General features: G+C 39.5%; 1 protein-coding gene across 1 annotated transcript in view; it reads right to left on the bottom strand.

The window, feature by feature from the left end:
- The window catches only part of Wnk (Wnk kinase), an 834,378-nt gene that overhangs the window by 26,334 nt on the left and 785,738 nt on the right, over window positions 1-22,306 (bottom strand). The window contains exon 31 of the mRNA XM_068226022.1: window positions 636-760. Within this exon, the coding sequence (XP_068082123.1) occupies window positions 636-760 (125 nt within the window). The remainder of the gene's footprint in view (window positions 1-635; window positions 761-22,306) is intronic.

Raw genomic sequence — 22,306 nt, 5'->3', positions numbered from 1 at the left:
CACAAATGGTAAAAACCTAATTATGCATTTCCCTTGACTGCTTTCAGGAATAGGTTCTGCTTTCTGTGTCTGAAATTCTAGTCACCCTACCCTATACTGTTAATTCTAAATGACATGTTTTTTGTTAACAGTACACACATTACAGTATTGAATTGAATCCAAAGAATTTCTGAAATGGATGGAAAAAGATGATTGTTTAATTTCATTAAGAAACACTAATAACTCACGAGGTACTTGGAAGCCAGAATTTTCTCCTCAAAATCTTCACCATGGCATCACGAGTAGGTCATATTTATGCATCCTTAAAGGATGACTGATGATTGTGACAAAAATGAATTCTAAAACTTTTAGCAGGCAACCACAAGAACAGTTGATTAATGCAGTCAGCTAAACATGGATCAATGATGAATTAAGTTTGTCTTCCAATAATCAATTTGATGTTTTTTGCTATTAAAAAACCACATCTTTAATTAAAGCTGATGTTATCTTTATTCTTAAGGGAGCTACAATTTGGGTATTCTGAAAACTAAGCATATTTAATCAATTAAAATCAATCAATCAATCAATCAATTGATCAAGGAAATGTGAGGAACTTCAGGAATAGGAAACCTGCGAAAAATGTGTATAATACATACCTGGAAGACGAGTTTCAGCAGTGGTTTGATGTTTCTGTTGTCTCTCTAGTTTACAAAGTTTCATCTGCAGTGTCAGAAGCTCAGCATGATGACGCGTCTGGAGTAACTCTAGTTCCCTTTTTTGCCTAAGGCAGAGAATAAAAAGAACTTTTATTTATTTTTTTACTATTTGCTTTACATTGTGCCGACACAGAGAAGTCTTATGGCGACGATGGGACAGGAAAGGCCTAGGAGTGGGAAGGAAGCGGCCGTGGCCTTAATTAAGGTGCAGCCTCAGCATTTGCCTGGTGTGAAAATGGGAAGCCACAGAAAACTATTTTCAGGGCTGTTGACAGTGGAGTTTGAACCCACTATCTCCTGGATGCAAGCTCACAGCTGTGTGACCTTAACCACATGGCCAACTCGCCCGGTAAGAAGTACCAGGAGATATGAACCATTTACAGAATAAACATTTTCAGGTTCAACAATAGCAGCTGCCTCAGGGCCTGATGTATGATATATGACCCCAGTATTTCCCTGGTGGATAAGACCCAGTGAATTAACTCAACATCTCCACAATCCTCTGCTTGTAACTAGCTCTGTGGCCTCGCCTACAGTAGTTCCATACCTCTTTATCTCAAAATCATCAGAAACCGAGTCTAACCAATGTCACCTTGGACTTCCCCTAATTCTCCAATCCTCCGTGACTGAGTCCATTATTCTCCTAGGTATCCTATCCTCCTCCATTTGCCTCAAATGGTCCCACCATCAATGCTAGTTTATGCATACAACTTCATCCATCGAGTTCATTCCTAACTTAGCCTTTATCTCCCCCATTGTGAGCACCCTCCTTCCATTGTTCCCACCTCTTCACCAGCAATCATTCTTGCTGCTTTCATGTCTGTTACTTCTAACTTATGCATAGGATATCCTGAATCCACCCAGCTTTCACTCCCATACAGCAAAATCAGTCTGAACACAAGACTAGTATACATAGTTTCATCTGGGAGCCAACTTTTATCCTACAGAATATTGCTCATCGCAACTGCGAGCTCACTGCATTAGCTTTGCTTCATCTTGATACAATGTCACTTACTATCCTACCAATCTGGGAGAACCCACATGCTAAATACAGTGATCTACCTGTTCCAGTTTTGTAGTACTGACCTGACATTAGATTACCTTGGGTCTTTTTCCTTCTGACTTCACTTCAGTCTTGGAAATGCTAATTTTCACATCGTACTCACTGCACCTATTTTCAAGTTCCAGGATATCAGCTTGCAAGCATTCAGAACAGTCCTGCTGTTAAGACCAAGTCATCAGCAAAAATTTGTTTTTGTTGATGTGCCTTCTACGAGGTGTAAAGGTGTAAATGCATATGGTAAAGAGACTAAGGTCCAGAAGACTGACATAGGAAGAAGCAAAACAACTGCTGGAAAGTGGGTTTGACTGAAAAGGTGGAATGGGCACAAGATTGGCTGGAAGGAAAACCATGAACTAATTAGCAATCCACCTACTGAAGTGCCTCATTTCCATCAACCAAGACAGATATGGGTTCAGGTAACATTTTACCATACTGCAAATGTCAAAAGCACAAGGGCCGGGCTGAGTAGCTCAGACGATTTAGGTGCTGGCCTTCTGACTCCAACTTGGCAGATTCGATCATGGCTCAGACTGGTGGTATTTGAAGGTGCTCAAATATGTCAGCCTCATGTAGGTAGATTTACTGGCATGTAAAAGAACTCCTGCAGGACTAAATTCTGGCATCTTGGAGTCTCCGAAAACCATAAAAGTAGTTAGTGGGAAGTAAGCCAATAATATTATTATTATCAATAGCACAAGGGGACACTGGTACAGTCCAGACATAGTAGAAGAATGCCCCTAACGGAGATACACTGGTGTTACATAGAACAGAAGAGGGGCTCATTGCATAGTTCAAGTCCTGCAACTTGATCGTCTGATTGTAGAACACTTTTCTGTTTGTACATTCGGTGTATATATATATCTGTAGTCTTATTTTGTAATTGTATGATGATAATGGTGACGATGATGATGATCATCATCATCATAATCGGCACCCAAACTGCTTACTACATTGCCAGCTGCCACTTTATACTTTTCAATAAATGATGTACATAAACTATAAACAACAAAGGTGAAAGGTTACGGCCTTGTCTAACCCCTGTAAGTACCATGAACTACCTCCTCCTCCTCCTCCTCCTCCTCCTCCTCCTCCTCCTCCTCCTCCTCCTCCTCCTCCTCCGCTGCCTTCTGCCTCAGGCCTTCCAACCATCTTCAGTACTTTAATTTGGGTTTTTTCCTCTGTACTTTGCAATTTCACGGACCACATAACCCCAATCCATTCACGGATGTCCCTTTCTTCTCCTTCTGTCACATCTGGCCACGAACACTTGCTTAGATTTCCTTTCACCATCCATATGGACCAGGTGATCTATATCATCCACTACAGATGACACCCTAAGCTCTTCTCTAACAGCTTTGTTCCTTATTCTTATTCTTGTTGACAACACAATATAAGTCTTTAATTTCTGAGCTTGTTGCTCTGCTGTTGTGCTTCTTCGTTCTAGTCTATGTCTCTGAGCCATACAGTAAAGTGGGCAGGAACAAAGTATTCTGAGACATTTCTTTCTTGCTGACTAAGCTCAGACTCAGCTGGTAATAGACAACATTGGCTTTTTGCACTCTGTTATTGATTTAATGTTGGATCTAGCATCTTCAGAAATTACTGTGCCCAGATAGTTGTAAGAACTTACTTGCTCTAGTTGTTCCCCTTTCCAGTTGATACTGATATCTTCTTCCTTGCCTCTGCTTGTCAACAGTTTGTTCTTTTACAGATATTACCTGCATACCTCAATCTTACAGTATACTTTCCCACTCTATAACTACCTCCAGTAGATCTTGGAGATTGTTGTTAATAAAGACAATGTCATCTGCACAGGCCAAGATCTGCAGGTATGCAGGGCATAACTGATAGTTGCCCACTTTTAACTGTTTTGTTGTTCTTTCACATTGCTTTATCACTTGGTCCATGAAAATTATGAACAACAGAGGATTCAGACTGGCTACTTGTTCCATGCCTTTTTCCATCATGAAGTTCTTACTTTTCTGTCCAATAATCCTGACCATTCCAAAAACATCCGTATAGATGCTATGAATTACTCTAAAAATCTTCTCTGGAGCTTAAAGTTTCTGAAGGGCCTTCCATACTGCTTCCTTAGGCTAAGAATCAAATGCTGCAGCTAAGAATGCTGAGTATACTTCCTTTCCTTGATTATTCATTTATCAATCAATCACTACTGATCTGCATTTAGGGCAGTCGCCCAGGTGACAGATTCCCTACCTGTTGTTTCCCTAGCCTTTTCTTAAATTAGTCAATATTCGAATGATATATCATATTGAGTTTCTCACCCAGTTCTACAAGCAGCTTGTTCTTCCACCAGCTCTTATTCAACATACTGTTGTAGATATTTTTCAATAATCCCCATACACAATTTAAATATTACATACTAGAGGCATATGGAGCGATAGTTTTGACATTTAGTTGTGCTTCCCTTCTTGTGCATGGGGACAATGATATTATGCTCCGATTCATTTGGCATTTCCTCCAGTTTCCAGGCTAACTGAACGGAATCCTCAGTTAATTCAAGGTCTTCATTCCACTATATATAATCATCTCTGGAGTTATATCAACAGGACCTGGTGCTTTCTCTATTCTCATACAATGTACAGTGCCTTCTTCTTCAGCTTCAATAATATTACCTTAATGGTAAAGACCAACTACATTATAACAGAGAAATTAAAGAGGTGCAGATTAGAGAGAAAGAGAGTTAGAAATGGATATGAAAGTAACAAGAGATTGAAGGAAATTACAAGGAAATTGAATTTTGAAAGAAAAATAAAGTCAGCTAAGGATAACATGATGGCAGTCAATATGAATTTCAGGGAAAAATGGAAGGGTATGCACAGATATGTACAAGAACATTCCAGGGACCATTAATGAACAAGGGGTCTGTATATTTGAGGACTTACAGAAGGCAGAGGTAGTCAATCAATAGTATGTAAAGACAGATGGATATAAGGATCATGTCCAGGCAGAGAAGGCAACTACTGTAATATTGGTGAAGTACTCAAATTTACATATGATAATAAAGACATTTACAAAAAGATATAAAAATTGAAAGCTACAGAAGCATCTGGGATTGATAGGATTTCAAGGGATATACTAAAGGCAATGGGCTGGGATATAGTGTCATATCTGAAATATTTGACTTCTGTTAGCATGAAGGAGCTATACTGAATGAATGGAGAGTTGCTATAGTAGTCATAGTGTAAAAAAGAAAAGGTAATAGACTAAAGAAAGTGGATAATAACAGGCCAGTAAGCTTGACATGTGTTGCTTGTAAGCTCTGCGAAAGCATTCTTCCTGATTAGACGCATTTGTAGAATTGCTGACTGGTTAGACAGAACACAGTTTGGATCTCGGAAAAGTTATTCCACTCAAGCTCAACATTGAGGATTGCAGCAATATACAGCACATATTGTAGATTCAGGAGGTCAAATGGACTGTATCGCTATTAACCTATCCAAAGCTTTTGATAGTGTAGATCAGTGGTGGCCAAACGCTGCATAGTTCACAGTGTACATTTACCACACACTGATTTTGCACGCGTGAAGAGCTTGGGAGGTGTGTCCGCTCTCGTGGAGAGAGAGATAGAGAGACATAATGGGGTGGGGAGAAATGACCTTAGAGTTAGCCAGGTGTACTGTATGAGTTTGACGACTAGGGAACATAGCCTACACGGTTCAGGATGGCGGTTCATTGGAAGTGCTGTTGCAAATGCATTGCATTATGGAAAGCACATCAAAAAAGAGAAGAATAGGCAAATATTTACAATCCTTTAAAACAGACTGGGAAATGCAGTTCTTTTTTTTTTTTTTTTTTTTTTTTTTTTCATGCCCAACAGAAACAATTCTAAATGCTTATTATGCCATTGGACTATTGGCGGACACCGGAAATTTACTGTCGAGCGTCACTATAATGCTGTCCACAAAGAAGATGACACGTTAATAGGCGAAGAACGCAAAGCAAATCTTAGGGATCTGAAAACACGTAATCGCAGTCAGCAGGCTGATTCCAACATAAGTTAAACATTTGAAAACATATTTTAAGATCCAATCTTCTGTGGCTCACAACCGCAGTATGTTCAATAGTGTTGTTCTCTCCTACTTTCAGGAAGATGATCTCGACACGTCGGCATTAAGAGCTCGTTACAACATAGCGCTGAAAATAGCAAGATTGGGAAAGCCATTTGCGGATGGCAAAATGGTGAATGAGTGCTTGGTTGACACAGGAAAACTTCTCTGCCCCACAGAAGCCAGCAAGTTTGAAAATGTCCATCTTTCCCGCCGAACAGTGACACGTCACATCAGTGCCATGGCTAGTGATGTACGTTGACAATTAATTAATGTGCTCAAGGATTTAGTCGCCTTTTCAATCGCCTTGGACGAGTCCACATATATAATGGATACTGCACAGTTATTTATTTCAGTAAATTCCACATTACAGAGGACCTTTCAGATATGGTGTCCATTAACACCACCACCACCACCACCACCACCACAAGTATAGACATCCTTAGCGTGTAGAAGACGTCATCGATGCAGTCGGTTTGGATTGGAATAAATTGGTACCAGTTATGACGGATGGTGCACTGGCAATGCGAGGCAACAAAAAAAAAAAAAAGGATTCATTGCCTTGTTATGAAATAAACTTGGGTGCAATGAGACCACGTTGACCAGCGGTCATTGCATTTTGCACCAACAAGCACTTTGTCAGCCAAGTTAGGAGATGTCATGGAAGTTGTTGCACGCACTGTAAACTACCTCAGGTCCCACGGTTTGATGCATCGGCAGTTTAGGAAATACCTCAGAGAAGAAAGTGAAGAGCATGATGACCACAGTGACGTCCATTGGCTTAGCCACGGTAAGGTTTTAAGCAGGTTTCTTGAGTCGAGACTCGCGATAGTTAACTTCTTAAATGAGAAAATTAAACACGAGTCAAAATTAGAAGATCCTTAATGGATAGCACACCTTGTGTTCCTAGCTGATATTACCAATCACATGAATGCTCTCAACATTGCTATGCAAGGTGAAAACAACATATTATCCGATATGGTCGAGAACGTGGAAGCGTTCAATAGAAAACTTGTACTTTGGGAAAGCCAGCTCAAGTGCGGGAACACAACGCATTTTCCAACGTTTAACTCCGTTTGTGAATGTGCTGCATTTGAAGAGTATGTTTCAGTAATCGCAGACATCAAGAAACAATTTGCAGAACATTTCCAAGATATTAATATTCTATCTCCTCTTCTACAAACATTTGCGAGACCATTCACTGTTTCAGTCGATGATGCTCTTGTTCACTTGCAGATGGAACTTATCGATCTCCAGTTAACTGCATGCCTTCGAGATAAATTACTCTTGGTCAAAAGTACGAAAACAATTTACGAACATTTCCTGCGAGTAGACTTTCCACACCCCCATTACGAGGCTGCTAAAGCTCTCTCAATATTTGGTTCAACATATGTTTGCGAGAGGTTTTTCTCCATAATGAAACTTTACAAGCCGCTGTTGTGTCCGAAATTATCTGATGAAAGCTTGCGAAACAGCTTGCTCTTGTCTGTGTGGCGTATGTTTGTGCTGGACATTAGTTTCTTTTCATCATTACTTTGACAAAGCATTGATAAGATACAATAGTATTTCATATGTGATATTTTGTTAAATAGAATGTATTGTCACAGGTTTACTCAAAGAAGGACATATCGTATGGATTTGTATTTGTTTATTGTATATATTAGTATAAACCACAATAAAATAATATTATATAATAATAAAATAATGTGCGGTGTGAAATTTTTGGATTCAGAAGAAACACACTAGTTCCATAACTATTTCTTTACTTTATCTTATCTAAATAGAACTTACAAGGCAAAAAAAAAAGAACAACATGAGTATTCATAAGAAACAAATGAAAATAATATTTCTTCATTAATCCATGATGTAGGTAATGTTATTGACTTACACCTTACCACTTTCATAAAATATAGACCTGAAACAATTACAAAATGATATTCAATAACATAAACACAAAGAAATATGTTAATCGACACATATCACAAATTTAACTTTTTTGGCTTGTGAATCAATCGTCCTAGATGAGTTATTTTCACTGCCTGCTTTGAAACTTGAGGACCATCTTCAGGAGGAGTAGAAGAGTCACATGCTCCGGCCTCGTGATTATCCTTTATATTTTCTTCACTTGGAACAAAGTCTTTCCTTAGGTGGTTTGGGATTTCCTGGGTATCCTCAGGTGGTTGAAACTCGAGTTCTAGTGGGTGTATTCTTTGAACTGGCCTTATAAGCTCGCCTGAAGCAGTGACGACACGAACTACTCTAACATTGCCATCCTTTCCCTTAACAAGCTCAACAACTCATCCCAATGGCCAATCCATTCTTCTAGTGTCATTGCCAACCAAAACAATTTATCCCAGTTTGAGATCATGTTGCTTATCCTTGCTGGCAAATAACTTCAACTGACCTAAATACTCAGTACGAAATCTTTCTCCAAGATTCTTTTTTCACCTGCTGGCGATACTGCAGCCTTTTCTGAAGATCAGTTGCTTCGAACAGGTCATACTCAGTTACTCCTACTTCTTCTATGTCGTGTAGAAACATGTTTGGAGTTAGAGCAGCCAGATCTGATGGGTTGTCAGACAAATAGGTTAATGGCCGAGAATTTATGACGGTTTTGCAGTCACAGAGGATTGTCTGCATCACTTCGTAATTGACAGATGATCGACCAAGTACCCGACGGAGAAGAGTTTTGACCATTCCGACTAGTCATTCCCACCAACCTCCCCACCATGGCGAAGCTGGAGAATTAAAACGCCAATCTATCTTCCGCGCTGAACTGTACTGTGAGATTGCATTCCAGTCCAGTTTGTGATAGGAGTTCTTAAACCTAACAAAATTTGTTCCCTGGTCACTGTAGACAATGACAGGTTTTACTTGTTTGCTGCAGAAACATCTGAAAGCTTGTAGAAAACTGTCTGTGGATAACGAAGACACCAGTTCCAGTCGAACTGCACGGTAAACTCCGCAAGTGAATAAGCAAACCCATGACTTCTTCGAGGTTCCATCATTGGCTTTGATGTAGAGAGGACCAGCAAAATCAATTCCAGTAACTTCAAAAATTCTTGCGTCACGCACTCTACTCTCAGGTAATGGTGAAGGATGATCTGCCAACCTCTCTGAACTGTGACATTTACAAATCATGCAGGAGTTAATAACAGCTCTAATTGTTTGTCTACCTCCTAGAATCCAATACTGTTGCCTCAGAACTGACAAAAGCATCTGCGTACCAGCATGACAGTTGCTAAGATGGGCGTCCATAATCAGTTGCTGAACGACTGGGTGATCAGCTTTTGGGAGCACAATGGGATGACAAAAGTCCCTGACATCATCCCGGTTAGATATCTTGGTCATCAAACGAATCAATCCCTGTGCGTCAATAAATGGAAGTAACCTCTTTAGTTTGCAATTGAAAACATCTATGAACACTTCCTCCTGCACCCACCATAAAATCTTCCTTTCTGCCATGACAAATTCCTCACTTGTCAGGTCACGATGTATGCATTGCGCTTTGCTGATGCGACAGTTGGTCAGAAGGCGCAACATCCAGCCTACCATCCTTACAATTTTCTTGTACTGAGAAAAGTGTCGGTAATACCAATCTTTACTGATGTCTTCTGAATTACTTGATATCAATGAAACGACATTCTTCCTTCTCTCCAAATTTATCTCTTCCTCATTATAAGAAAAGTCAGTATGTGGCCAGCAGTCTAGATTTTCTCTCAACCAACCAGGGCCCTTCCACCAACGGCATTGTATCAACTTCTTCACAGAACATCCACGTGATGGAAGATCTGATGGGTTTTCTTTTCAAGGAACATGTCGCCATTCACAACCAACTGACAGTTCTCGTATCTCTTTAATCCGGTTCATGACAAAAGCATCCCATGCTTCACTTCGCTGAATCCAAGCGAGAACAGTTGAAGCATCTGTCCAAAAAATTGCCTTAATATCAGGAATACAATAATCTTTTACAATTGATGCTTCTATCACCCCTTCCCTCAGCCAATCATTTAGTACTTCCTGATAAGCATCATAGTAAACTTCAGTCTTCAATCTCTTAACAGTAGACATCAGTCTCTTCAGTGATAATTGGTAATTATCAGGCAGTGGAGGATGGTCCTCAACCCATGGGAGCTGAACTTCAAAACGCTCTTCTTTATTGACTGATACTGTATCAAGGAAATGTTGCTGTGTAGCACACTCAATCTCAGATGGATCACTAATCCCTAAAGTATCTAGAGTCCACAAATCTGTGATGGGTGGCTTCTTTGGTTAACATGCTAGATACCACCATGGCTAGATTCTCATTACTCGGTGTGATGTCAGGAATTTTCCCTGTCAATGTCCAGCCAAAAATTGTCTCCATTGCTACTAGTCCTGAACTCAATTGTACCCGTCCACCAGTCCAAAGTTTGCCAGCAAAATCAGCTCCGACTAAAATCTCAATATCTGCTGAAGAGCCAACATCACTTAACTCTATATTTTGCAAAGCAAGTTCCTGTATCCAAGGGCCATCTGAAACAGGAGCAATTCATCCGCAGATCCTCCGTTGTCCAAGCACGTCAAAATGGCAATGGTATGATTTGTCCAATTTAGAAAGGTAAAGTGTGAAAACATTGTGTTGCACGACTTCCGTGGTAGCTCCTCCAAACAGTGAATGCTGAATTAATTCCTAAGAGCATGGAACATACCCCCATTTCAGCAGCAGTGCTGGCCAATATATATGAGCGATTAGATGCCGAGTCGATCAAAAGTCTCGCCTTACGCATTCGATCATTACCGGTACTTCTGACATAAACTACAAGTGTTTGCATTAGAACATTGCAATGATTTGCTACAGCTACGAGGGCCTCGTCTTTAATAATATTATTATTATTATTTATTATTATTATTTTGGATCACTGGCCGAGCAACTTCCTCCCCTTTGCCACATTGCTCTTTCTGAATCTGTCCATACATTAATGCAAAATGCCCCTTTCCACAAATGACATATTTGGGACGATTTTTACATCTCTTAGCTAGGTGCCCAACTCACAGACAGCAGAAACATGCCTTATTTTTATCCACTACTTGTCGTCTTTCTAATAAAGACAAGTCCTGAGCTTTAATACAATCTTGAGACCTGTGACCAGAAGAACAAAATAGGCATTTCCTCTCCTCTTTAGAAGCGGTGAGCAGCCCTGCAGCAGTGGGAATATCATTTGAAACAAATGTGGATTGCCTCACTGCACCTTTTGCTGCAGGCTTTGTGACTTTTGCTCTAGATTCATCCGCATCCCTGAGACCAAAACCAGCCATTGCCATAGAAATTCTCTGTTCACTTTCGACCTCAGATCTTAAAAAGACCACGAGTTGTTTCAGCCGAGCCTTTCCGGGGTCCTCACCCTGTGTATTAGCCTCTCGCTGATGTGAAGCTAGAGATTGTTGCCATGCTTGTAGAAGTTCTTCAGGCAAACAAGACTCCATGAGAGGAAAAAGCATTGCTTCATACCTATCCGTGGTAACCTTTAAAGTTTCCAGAGCCCTTAAGTAACTTTCAAGCCGGTTATATAACAAGCATAAGGTCATGCCAGAGGATGGGTTACTAGCTTGCAATACTAGCCTAAGCAACTCTCTAACATATACTTCAACTAGTACATCGTCTCCCCCAAAACGGAACTTTAATGCTTCCACAGCCTTAGGGTAGTTCTCAGAAGTAGCAGGATAACTACTGACCACTTCTCTGGCATGAGAGCCTTCAGTAGTGGCTTGAATAAGATACTGGAACTTATCCAAGAGATCTAAACTGGTAACTTCATCAATTTTTCCAAACTGGGCCCAAAACTGTAACCAGTCCTTCGGTTCACCACTGAATTTTTTAAGTTCTAGAAGTGGAAGCCTATATTTTCTTTGAGTAAATGAGTCAACACTTGGGGCACTTTCACTGATAGTATTCTGCTGTTCTCTCTCTTTTAACATAGCAGCTACCTTAATCTGCAGGTTATTAAATTTACAAATTATATCATCAGTGGCACTAACCTCTTTCTCTAGGTCATCCTCATCCATATCTTGCTCCAACATCAAATCGAATATCTGCTGGCCCAGTGTCCGTAGTTCTTGATGTTTCTCCTGCAGTAAATTAAAGTCCGCTTCAATGACAACAGGATCTGTTTCTTCACTCTCTAAGTTGTTGACTATCTTATTGTAAATTTGCGTATATGCACGTCGATGAACCGCACGAACTTTCGTTACCTTATCCATTGCAATTTTAAGCCTCGTCCTGTCACGCTCGCCAAAATGTGGGGAAAAACTACCTTTATTCTCGCTACTAAACACTCTTTAATACTTACAATAACAATATGTATTTATTTTGATTTGGCAGCGTACAACGATTCGTAGTCTTTCTTTGTAAAACAACAAAAGATCCCAATCTACTCTCTTGAAGTGTGTTTCTTTGCTTATTTCAAAGCCCTCGAAAACAAATCTAAGGAGTAACAAGAATCAAAGAGGTTACACTAACTGATCTCACACAACAGCCTTGGTGGGTGATGTTAAGGGTATCAGACAGAAATTTGCCTGGAATTTGGATGGTTGTGCCATAGAATAACTCTGCAGGTAAACATCCCAAGTCGTCTTTGTCTGTGGTACGGATACCTAAGAGGACTAGAGAAAGTGACTCCACCCAAGAATGTGATTTAAGCAGGTGGCATTTAAGTGCTGCTTTCAATGCCCAGTGCTGATGTTCTATTAGTCCATTAGCCTGAGGGTGGTAGGTGGTAGTGGTTTTGTTCTGAGAACCTAAATACTTAGCAGTGGTCTTGAGGAGCTTGCTCTCAAATTGCTGACCTTGATCTGTTGTGATGCGGACTGATACCAAATCTTGAAAACCAACATGAAATTAAGGTTCTGGTTACAGTTCCTGCTGTTTGGTCTTCCAAACATGCTGCTTCCAACCAGCAGGAAAACCTACCTACAACTCTTAATACATATCAGAATCCTCTGCAAGGTGGTTAGGGGTCAACGATGTCCACATTGATGTGTGTGAATTGTTCATTAGGTACAGGAAAATCTGCTAGAGTTGATTGTGTGTGCTTTTTGACCTTACATTCCAAACATACTCGAGCCCAAGTCATGCAATCTTTCCTTATGTTCAGCCAAATGAATCTTTCAGTGACCATTTTCTTTGTCGTTCGGATTCCAGGGTGTGATAAGCTGTGGATTGTTGAAAATACCATCTTGTGGAAGTATGGGGGTATGTAAGGATGAATGCAACCAGTTGATATGTCGCAGTAGATAAGTTATCTTAAGCAGTTCTAAATCAATCATCTTCCTGTTTATCTGCAATGACATCGTAGTCAAGGATTATAGGTGAATCGATGGTGCTTATGCGCAACAGTGCATCTGCAATCACGTTTTCAATTTCAGAGATGTGCCAGATGTCTGTGATGAACTCTGCAATATACTGCAATTGTTGGCCTCACCTGGGAGGTGCCTTGTTTAAGACTTGCTGGAATGCATAGACAAATGGTTTGTGATTTCTAAAGATTGTGAAATTCTGCCCTTCTAATAAATATCAGATGTGTTTGATTAAGCTGTATATGGCGTGAAATTCACGGTCATAGGCATTGTATTTCATTTGTGTCTTGGTTAAGCTTCTGGAGAAGAAATGTAAGGGTTGTTTTCACGCCATTTACTTCTTGCTGGAGTACTGGACTCCATGGACCAAAGGCCAGCACGCTAGCCATTTAGCCATGGAGCCAGACAACACTATAATGAAGTTTGGGAAAGTTCATGATGGCTTCTACCTTTGATGAAAGCGGTTTCAGACCAAGAACTGCATTTTTCTACACCAAAGTTGCATTTCGCAACAGTAACAAAGAGACCATACTCATCACGTCTCTCTAAAACAATATGAAGATAGTGCTTAAGTGTCTCTTTGTCAGGTAAAGCAATGAGTATGTCATGCAGATAACAGAAAACAAAGCCAAGTCCCATCGACATAATGTTCATAAACCTTTGAAAGGTTCGATCAGCATTTTTCAATCCAAATGTCATAATGGGAATTCAAATAGCCCAAATGGAGTGGTGATTGGTGTTTTAGGGATGTCAACCTCGTGAACGGGTATTTGTTGGTAAGAACGGGTTAAGTCAATAGATGAAAAGATCTTGGCTCCTGACAACAGATGGCTGCAATCAGTGGGGAAGGGTAGACGATATCTATCAGGAATTGTAATGTTGCTGAGGGCTCTGTAATCACCACAAGGTCTCCAGTCACTAAACTTCAGTTTTGTCAGATGTATGGTACTTGACCAGCTACTTCTGGAAGGTCTGCATAAGCCCTGTTTGAGCATATATTCAAATTCTTGTCGAGCTGCTTTCATCCTCTCTGTTGTAGGTCTCCTAGGCTTAGCAAATACAGGGGGACCTTCAGTCTTGATGTGATGCTCTATGTTGTGGTTTTTTATTTTCCTGTTTACTATACTGGGACGTGTCAGGTCTGGAAATTCATTTAAAATGGACTTGTATGGGTATCCAGGTTCTGTAGCTCTGACCTCTTCTACACTGTTTTGGTAAGTTATGCAATCAGTAATCAATGAAGTATTACCATCGACTAACTGTTGGCGTTGGCTGTCTACCAGCAGATTATAATGTGAAAAAAGGTCCATTCCAATGATGGGTCTGCTTACATCAGCTATGATGAAAGGCCACTGTAATTCCTAGCATAACCCAAGATCGAGCTTTAATACCTTCTGACCAAGTTTTAATTTTAATGTTATTAGATGTGAAGAGTTAGAGTTTACTTACAGTGTGCTTTTAATTGGTTGAAGGTGGAAAATCTGAAATATCTACTCCAGTATCTATCAGAAAGAGGCCTTATATACTGTATATGAGACTTAGCTGGGGCCCCTGAATCTCTCTCACCATGGAGAGACGGGCAGTTAGTTTTTACGACTACCTGGCTAGGCTTGAAGTACTGCACTCATACTGAATGGCTGCAAACACATATAAGCACATTCACCGAACTGTGAGTGGTGTTAAGAGAGATTTGGAGTTGCTCGGGAATTATGGCTGTTGGACCTCCTGCTCGAATTTGATCCGTACTGTTGACGGAAGCGAGACTGGAGTCATCTGCTTAATTCTGACACTTGAATGGAAAGTTCAGATACCTGCTTCTTTAACTCATCTCTGTCATCTCGGTGGGGCTTGACAACATTTATAGGCACTATTTGGAAGGATGGGTTGATTTCAGTTCCCAAATTTGATCTGCCATGGTGGCAAGCCTCGCCAGATTGTCACTGCTCACTGATAATATAGTATGCATGTCGCAAAGTAGGCATTGTAAGGGTGAAGTTTTAAGAAACTGTTCACTAACCTTGTCATTAGCTAAATTCCTCATTTCATACAGCAGTTGGGAGGGTTTGCGGTCACAAAGTTTCAGTTCCGTTAATAGTTTGGGTTCTTTGCGTCTCACTGTCCGCAAAAACTGCTATAAATTGTTCTTTAATAGCAACATATTTTTTTCGGAGTCAGGCGGTTTAATGAGGATATCAGTGACCTGGGTTAATATTTCCACGTCGATTGTATTCACCACTGTGTCGTATTTTGTCTGATCACAAGTTATGTTGTTCATACAGAACTGAGTTTCAAGTTGTATAAACCATATTCTATGATCTGGCTTCCAGAATGGTGGGACTCTTAACACTACTACGTTTTCTTGAGACATCACATCGGGGTCACCAATATGTGGGTAAAAATAATAAAATATCCACAAGAAAGATACTAGTCCCATAACTATTTGTTTATTTTATCTATACAGAACTTACAGGGCCAAAAAAAAACAGCACTAGTATTCATAAAATACTAATGAAAATTGTATTTTTTTCATTATTCCATGACACAGGTAATATTATTCTATGCATCTTAGAGATTCACTTCGACTACACTTTTAAAGATAGAAAAGATCAAAATATGTGACCCATTGCACGGGAAGGGACCCAAAGTCAGTAAAGGAAATTTCACAGCAGAGCTAAACAAATGTGTCTTGATATAATCATAGGATATAAATTTCAATACAATTGCAATATAATTATTAAATTAATGTAATTTAGAATTAATGTAATTAATGTAATTTAGAATATTGCATATTATAGTATTGATAGGTGAACCATTACAACATTCATTTAATGATTATATTGTAAACTAGCAAGATACCCGTGCTTCGCTACGGTATTATACTGAAATTTATAATTGAATGCTTATTGTTTTATATATAATCCGCCAAAATTTGCGATCTGACTGGTTTTCTGAAAGAATCCACCAAAATTCGCGATCTGACTCGTTTTCGAATAGATTATGGCAAGTTTCCTCCCATTTTTCAACCTTTCTATCCAGCAATCGATTTCGTACTTCCCGGGCTAGGTCCAGGTATTCCACCCGGTCAGTTGGGTCCCTAAATCTTTCCCATCTTTTCCGATAAGCATTTTTAATATGGATCAAATGCTTTAGGAGATCTGGCGTGGTGTCGTCTTGGGTGCCTTGGCGGTACTGAACCTGCGACCGGACTGCATTCTTAGTCATTACCCGTCCAGGAACCGTTTCCAATGCGGTCCGCACATATAACGACGGTCCAGAACATTATTATTATTATTATGATTATTATTATTAGGGTGGGTGATATTAGTTGGATTTAGGTTATTATCATTATTATTATTATTATTATTATTATTATTATTATTATTATGATAGATGTTCTGCACCCCATAGCAAGATGCAAGACCGCTACTTGGTGGTAAATTACATCTGCTGCCATTGTCATTGTTGACAATGTGACCAGCACCATTGTTGCGCTTAGGCAAGTGTGCGGGATTCTGGCGATACTTCCGTGCATTTTTTACCTTATCATAGAGGTGAACAATTGGACAGTCAATCTCATTCCTATCGTTTATTTCAAAAGTGTTTAAATTTTTATTTATATGCCAGGAGAATCTACTGTAATCTAAGAACGTTCTCTGACGAAAAAGATGGCTCTTAAAAACGAACCCAGGAAAGATTAAAAATGATCGGTTTATGATCAGAATAAGTACATCGAAAATCTACAGCCTGTTTCCAGTCATTCGACAGGGTCAGGAATGGAATGAATTAGGCCCCCATCTAGCGGCGACAATAGGAATTGTGCCGGCTGCCGAAGCCTGTCGCACTCCCCTGGGGCAATGGATAATGAATGACAAATGAAATGAAATGATATTGGACAGTGTTTCTGGAATGAATGATGACAGGGAAAACCGGAGTATCCGGAGAAAAACCTGCCGCTACTCCATTTTGTCCAGCATGAATGTCACATGGAGTGACCGGGATTTGAACCACGGAACCCAGCTGTGAGAGGCCGGCGCGCTGCCGCCTGAGCAACGGAGGCTCCTTGTAAGTACATTATGAACAGTAAAATCAATTGGTCTCATCTCCATTTACACCCCACCGCCGTGAAGTTTATTTACCCTCGCCCCCCACAAAAATAAAATTAAAAGAAGGCATGTTTCTTTATGTTTAAAGGAGATTCCAAACACCAACGTTCACGTTTATTACCTTCAGTTTTGAGATATAAGTATCCCCATAAAAATAATTCACTTTTTTCCACTTCCTTTCACCCCCCCCCCCCCAAGTGAATTTTCCGGCAAAAAACTTGTTGCTTTAATAGTAAAGGATCTTCTAAATCTTCTAAATACCAATTATCACTACTCTAACTTCTTCAGTTTTTGATGTATGTGTCCTCATGAAAGGAATTCAACTCGTTTTAACTCGTGCCCCCCCAAGATTATTTCCCACACCCCCACCCAAGAAACGTGTTTTTCTTTGTTTTTAAAGGAGATCCAAATACCAATTTTCACGTCTGTAACAACTTTAGTTTTTATTAAATGTAAGTATTCTCATACAATTAAGACAATTTTTCAATTCTTACACCCCCCCCCCCCCCCCCCGCTTTCATTGGATTTTCCGAGAATATGTGCTTCTTTACTTTTAAAGCAGATTCCAAATACCACTTTTTACGTCTGTAACATTTTACGTTTCTTAAGTATTCTGTAGATATAGTCCTTCAAAAAATTCACCCCAATTTGTCACTCCTGTTTAACAGCCATTAATTGGATTTTCCAAAAACAAAAAAATATGTGTTTCTTTATTTTTAAAGGAGATCCCATATACAAATTTTCAGTTCTGTAATATCTTCAGTTTCTGAGATATATGTATCCTCATTAAAGGCATTCAACCCATTATTCACCCTTTTACACACCTCCTATTGGGATTTACAGAAAACAAAAAAGTACGTGTTCCTTTATTTTTAAAGGAGACTCTAAATATCAATGTTTACATGTGCAAACTTTTAAAGTTTTGAGATATAGATACAGTCATTTTAAATATCCACCCCCTGTTCACACCCCACTATTTGGATTTACCAAAAGCCAAAAAAAATGTTTATTTTTAAAAAAGAAAGAGTGTTTCTTTATGTTTTAAGGAAATTCCAAATACCAATGTTCACGTCTGTTACCTTCAGTTCTGAGATATAAGTATCCTCATAAAAAGAAATCACTTTTCTTTCACTTCCTTTCACACTCCACCCCCCCTTAAGTGAATTTTCCAGCAGAAAATACTTGTTTCTTTAATAGTAAAGGATCTTCTAAATACCAATTATCACGACTCTAACATCTTTAGTTTTTGAGATATGTGTCCTCATAAAAGCAATTCAACTCCTTTTCACCCCCGCCCCCAAGATGATTTCCCCCTAAAAACGCTTCTCTCTTTGTTTTTAAAAGAGATCCAAATACAAATTTTCATGTCTGTAACAACTTTATGTTTTTAGATGTAAATATCCTCATATGATTAATTCAATTTTTTCAAATGTTTCACCTCCCCCCCTTTATTAGACTTTTCGAGAATACGCGTTCCTTTAATTTTAAAGCAGATTCCAAATACCAATTTTCACGTCTGCAAAATCTTTCTTTTTTGAGATAATAGTATCCTCATACAAAAAATTCAACTAATTTTTCAATTTCCCCCCACTCCCAACTTTAGGTGGATATCCGAAAACAATAAATACGTAATTCTTTATTTTCAAAGGCGATCCCAAATACCAATTTTCAGGTGTGTAATATCTTCTGTTTCTAAAATGTAAATATCCTCATTTAAGGCATTGAACACCTTTTTCACCACTCCTATTGGGATTTTCCAAAAACAAAAAAATACGTGTTTCTTTATTTTTAAAGGGGATTCTAAATGCCACTTTTTACATCTGTAAACTTTAAAAGTTTTGAGGCATAGATACACTCATTTTAAAAATTCACCCCCTTTTCATCCCCCCATTATTTGGATTTTCCCAAAACAAAAAGTACGTGTTTCTTTATTGTTAAAGGAGATCCCAATCTTCAGATCTGTAATATCTTCAGTTTCTGAGATATAAGTATCCTCATAAAAGGCATTCAACCCCTTTTTCACCCTTTCTCACCCTTCCTATTGGGATTTTCCGAAAACAAAAAAATACGTGTTTCCTTATTTTTAAAGGAGATTTCTAAATACCAATTTTTACATCTGTAAGTTTTGAGATATAGATACACTCATTTTAAAATTTCACCCCCCTTTTCACCCCTTCAGCAATGGAATATCCAAAAATCCTCCCTTTGCGAGCACCTACATTGTACTATGAATGTATCCTCAAAATTTCATTTCATTATGTCCAGTAGTTTTGGCTCGGTGATGATGCATCAGTCAGTCAGTCAGGACATGTTCTTTTATATATATAGATGTGGCTGGGGTGTAAAAAGTGCATGTCTATGTTCTGACTTCTTGTGCTACCTATGCGTCTTCTTAAGAAAATAACTTACACAGCAGTTCCAAATCTTTGCCACTCAATGTCATGAAAACTTTGTACAATTGGTAAGAAAATCAGTGGAAGCTGTAATTGAGTTTTTCTCACGATACAGTTTTCTTAATAGCAACAGTCAATAATTAATATCTTCTGAAGTATTGCAACTAAAAGCATGATCTTTCTAAAAATGTTCAGTATCTTTTGCCAATTTTAGCACCACAAAAATATCAGAAATGAAAACTCCAATTTAAGGTCCCTTTCTGCGCAATGGGTCACATGAGGATAAAGGTGGGGTAAACGGGCGAGCTGGCCATGCGGTAAGGAGCGAGGAGCTGCGAGCTCACATCTGGGAGATAGTGGGTTCGAATTCCACTGCCGGCAGCCCTGAAGATGGTTTTCCGTGGTTTCCCATTTTCACACCAGGCAAATGCTGGGGCTGTACCTTAATTAAGGCCACGGCCACTTCCTTCCAACTCCTAGGCCTTTCCTATCCCATCATCGCCACTAGACCTATCTGTGTCGGTGCGACGTAAAGCCAATAGCAAAGTCACCTCCGTACAGGCCATGAAGACCCTTGGAGGAGTGGAAGGTAAAGGCTTCCACCATTGTTAACCTCGGCACGTGATGGGGTAGAGTGGTTAGCTCTACACCTGGCCGCCTTTGCCCCCAGGAATTAACCTGGTACTAATTTTTGGTGTAGGCTGAGTGAACCTCAGGGCCATATGCACCTCCAGAAGTGGAAATCTCGTTTCTTAAATTTGACGACTTTCTGACGGGGATTCAAACCCACGTCCTTCCGGGCGAACCGAGCACGCCTTTACCGCCTCGCCAGGCAGCCCCTCGTAAAGCCAATAGCACAAAATAAATAAAAATCTGGCAGTATGAATTCTCGCCCTCCTGAATTTCCTATCCTGTTTCTATGATAAATACTCCAATTCTGTGAGAAAATGTTCACATCCTTAACATCATTTCCCAGCCATGATTCAACTAATATTACAATATTTGGTAAATATATATTTGTTCAGGGTGATTTAAGAGTAGTGTTATAAAAGTTGTGGTTCGCCATCTTCCATATCTGAACAACTTGATTCATCTTCAGGCTGAGGTGCAGTTTCATCCTTATCAGGCAAATTGGCTTCATCCAAGTTTGTAGGTGGGTCGGGCACAGGAACGTCTGGACCATGGGGAATGGGACGAATAGCAGAAGCAAGATTGGGATATATGATGGTGCACTTCCACTTTGAATTGTACCCCTTCACATTACAGGAACAGAAATAACAATCATCACTATGATTCTTTTGGTCGTGCCACATCACAGGATTTCTAAATCGAAACGCTTTTATCTTGCCTTTTGACCAATTATGAAAATCTTCCACACACCACTTACATACAGTACTTTATGAGGAGCCCAAACTTTATCTTGGTCAACAAGTCTTAATTAAAAATAAACAAAATAAACTATCTTAACAAAATCCGTAATATTCAACTGCTGCTTTTGCACCATGAATTCTCCACATATGAAACAGAAACTGTCAGGTGAATTTACACACTTCCTTGGAGGCATTGCACTTATTTGAACCACACAGACACTAGCTGGATGACGACTGAAATGAAGCAAGCGCTCAAGAATGGTTTTCTTTTGAGAAAGAGAGGGAAACTGAAACAGAATCATCTGTTCTAGTATGCTATTCAATTCACACTGTTGCTGCCAAAACTCAATAACTGGTCATTAGTGACTTTCCCAAACAAAGAAATTTATTCACTGAAGTGAAATTTGGCAATTTCCAGTTACCTGGTTGACCAAGTTACATTTTGACTGTGAAAAAACCTGATGTCCCAGGAAGAAACGGTGGTCATTTTCAAATTTGGTGCATCCAAAAACATAAGAATCATATAAAATTATGAAAACAGCTTTTTGGTTGCAGACCTGTGATATCAGAGAGGAGAATGAGATGAAAGGTAGAAGGAGAGTTGCAAGAGGAACAGTATGGCTTTAGAAGTAGAAGATCTCTGTGGACCCAATCTTCAGCATGAGGCAATTTGGAATATGGAAAGGATCTGGTCATAATATCCATAGATCTAATAAAAGCATGCAATAGTGTTCCCAGGGAGAAGGTTTGGGAAACCATGGTCAAAACGAGACTGAGTACACGAACTGTAGAAATGGTGGAAGCAATGTACAACAACTTTATCAGCAGCGTCCAGACTCCAGTTGGTAAGACAGAAATTTTTAGAAATTCAACTAGACTAATAAGGGAACTGTCCATACTGTCAAATAAAAATCGACAATGGAATTTCGCAGAGACCATGACGAGACCCATAAAATAGCGATGTACAAAAATTTAGCTGCCATTTCGAACTGGAAGGTTTCAAAATCTTGATACAAAATCCATGTGACAATGCAGCTTACTGGACAACCCTTGCTTTTTGCTGGCTCGTGCGGTCACAGCGGAGTGGAGTTGCCTAGGTCACTTTATTGTTATGAAACGAATGTTAAATATAAATGAGGTGTGTTATTCGCATGATAAAAACACAAATATTTTTGGCACCATGCACAACAAATATACATTTTAAGGCCACATTGTCCTTCAGAGTTTTCTTTACTTGTTTGAAGGCAATATTTTGCAGGCACTTCAGACTGGGGAGG

This window comes from Anabrus simplex, chromosome 2 (assembly GCF_040414725.1).
Source record: "Anabrus simplex isolate iqAnaSimp1 chromosome 2, ASM4041472v1, whole genome shotgun sequence".
Taxonomy (NCBI): Eukaryota; Metazoa; Arthropoda; class Insecta; order Orthoptera; family Tettigoniidae; genus Anabrus; species Anabrus simplex.
This window is presented reverse-complemented; position numbering and strand designations above follow the sequence as displayed.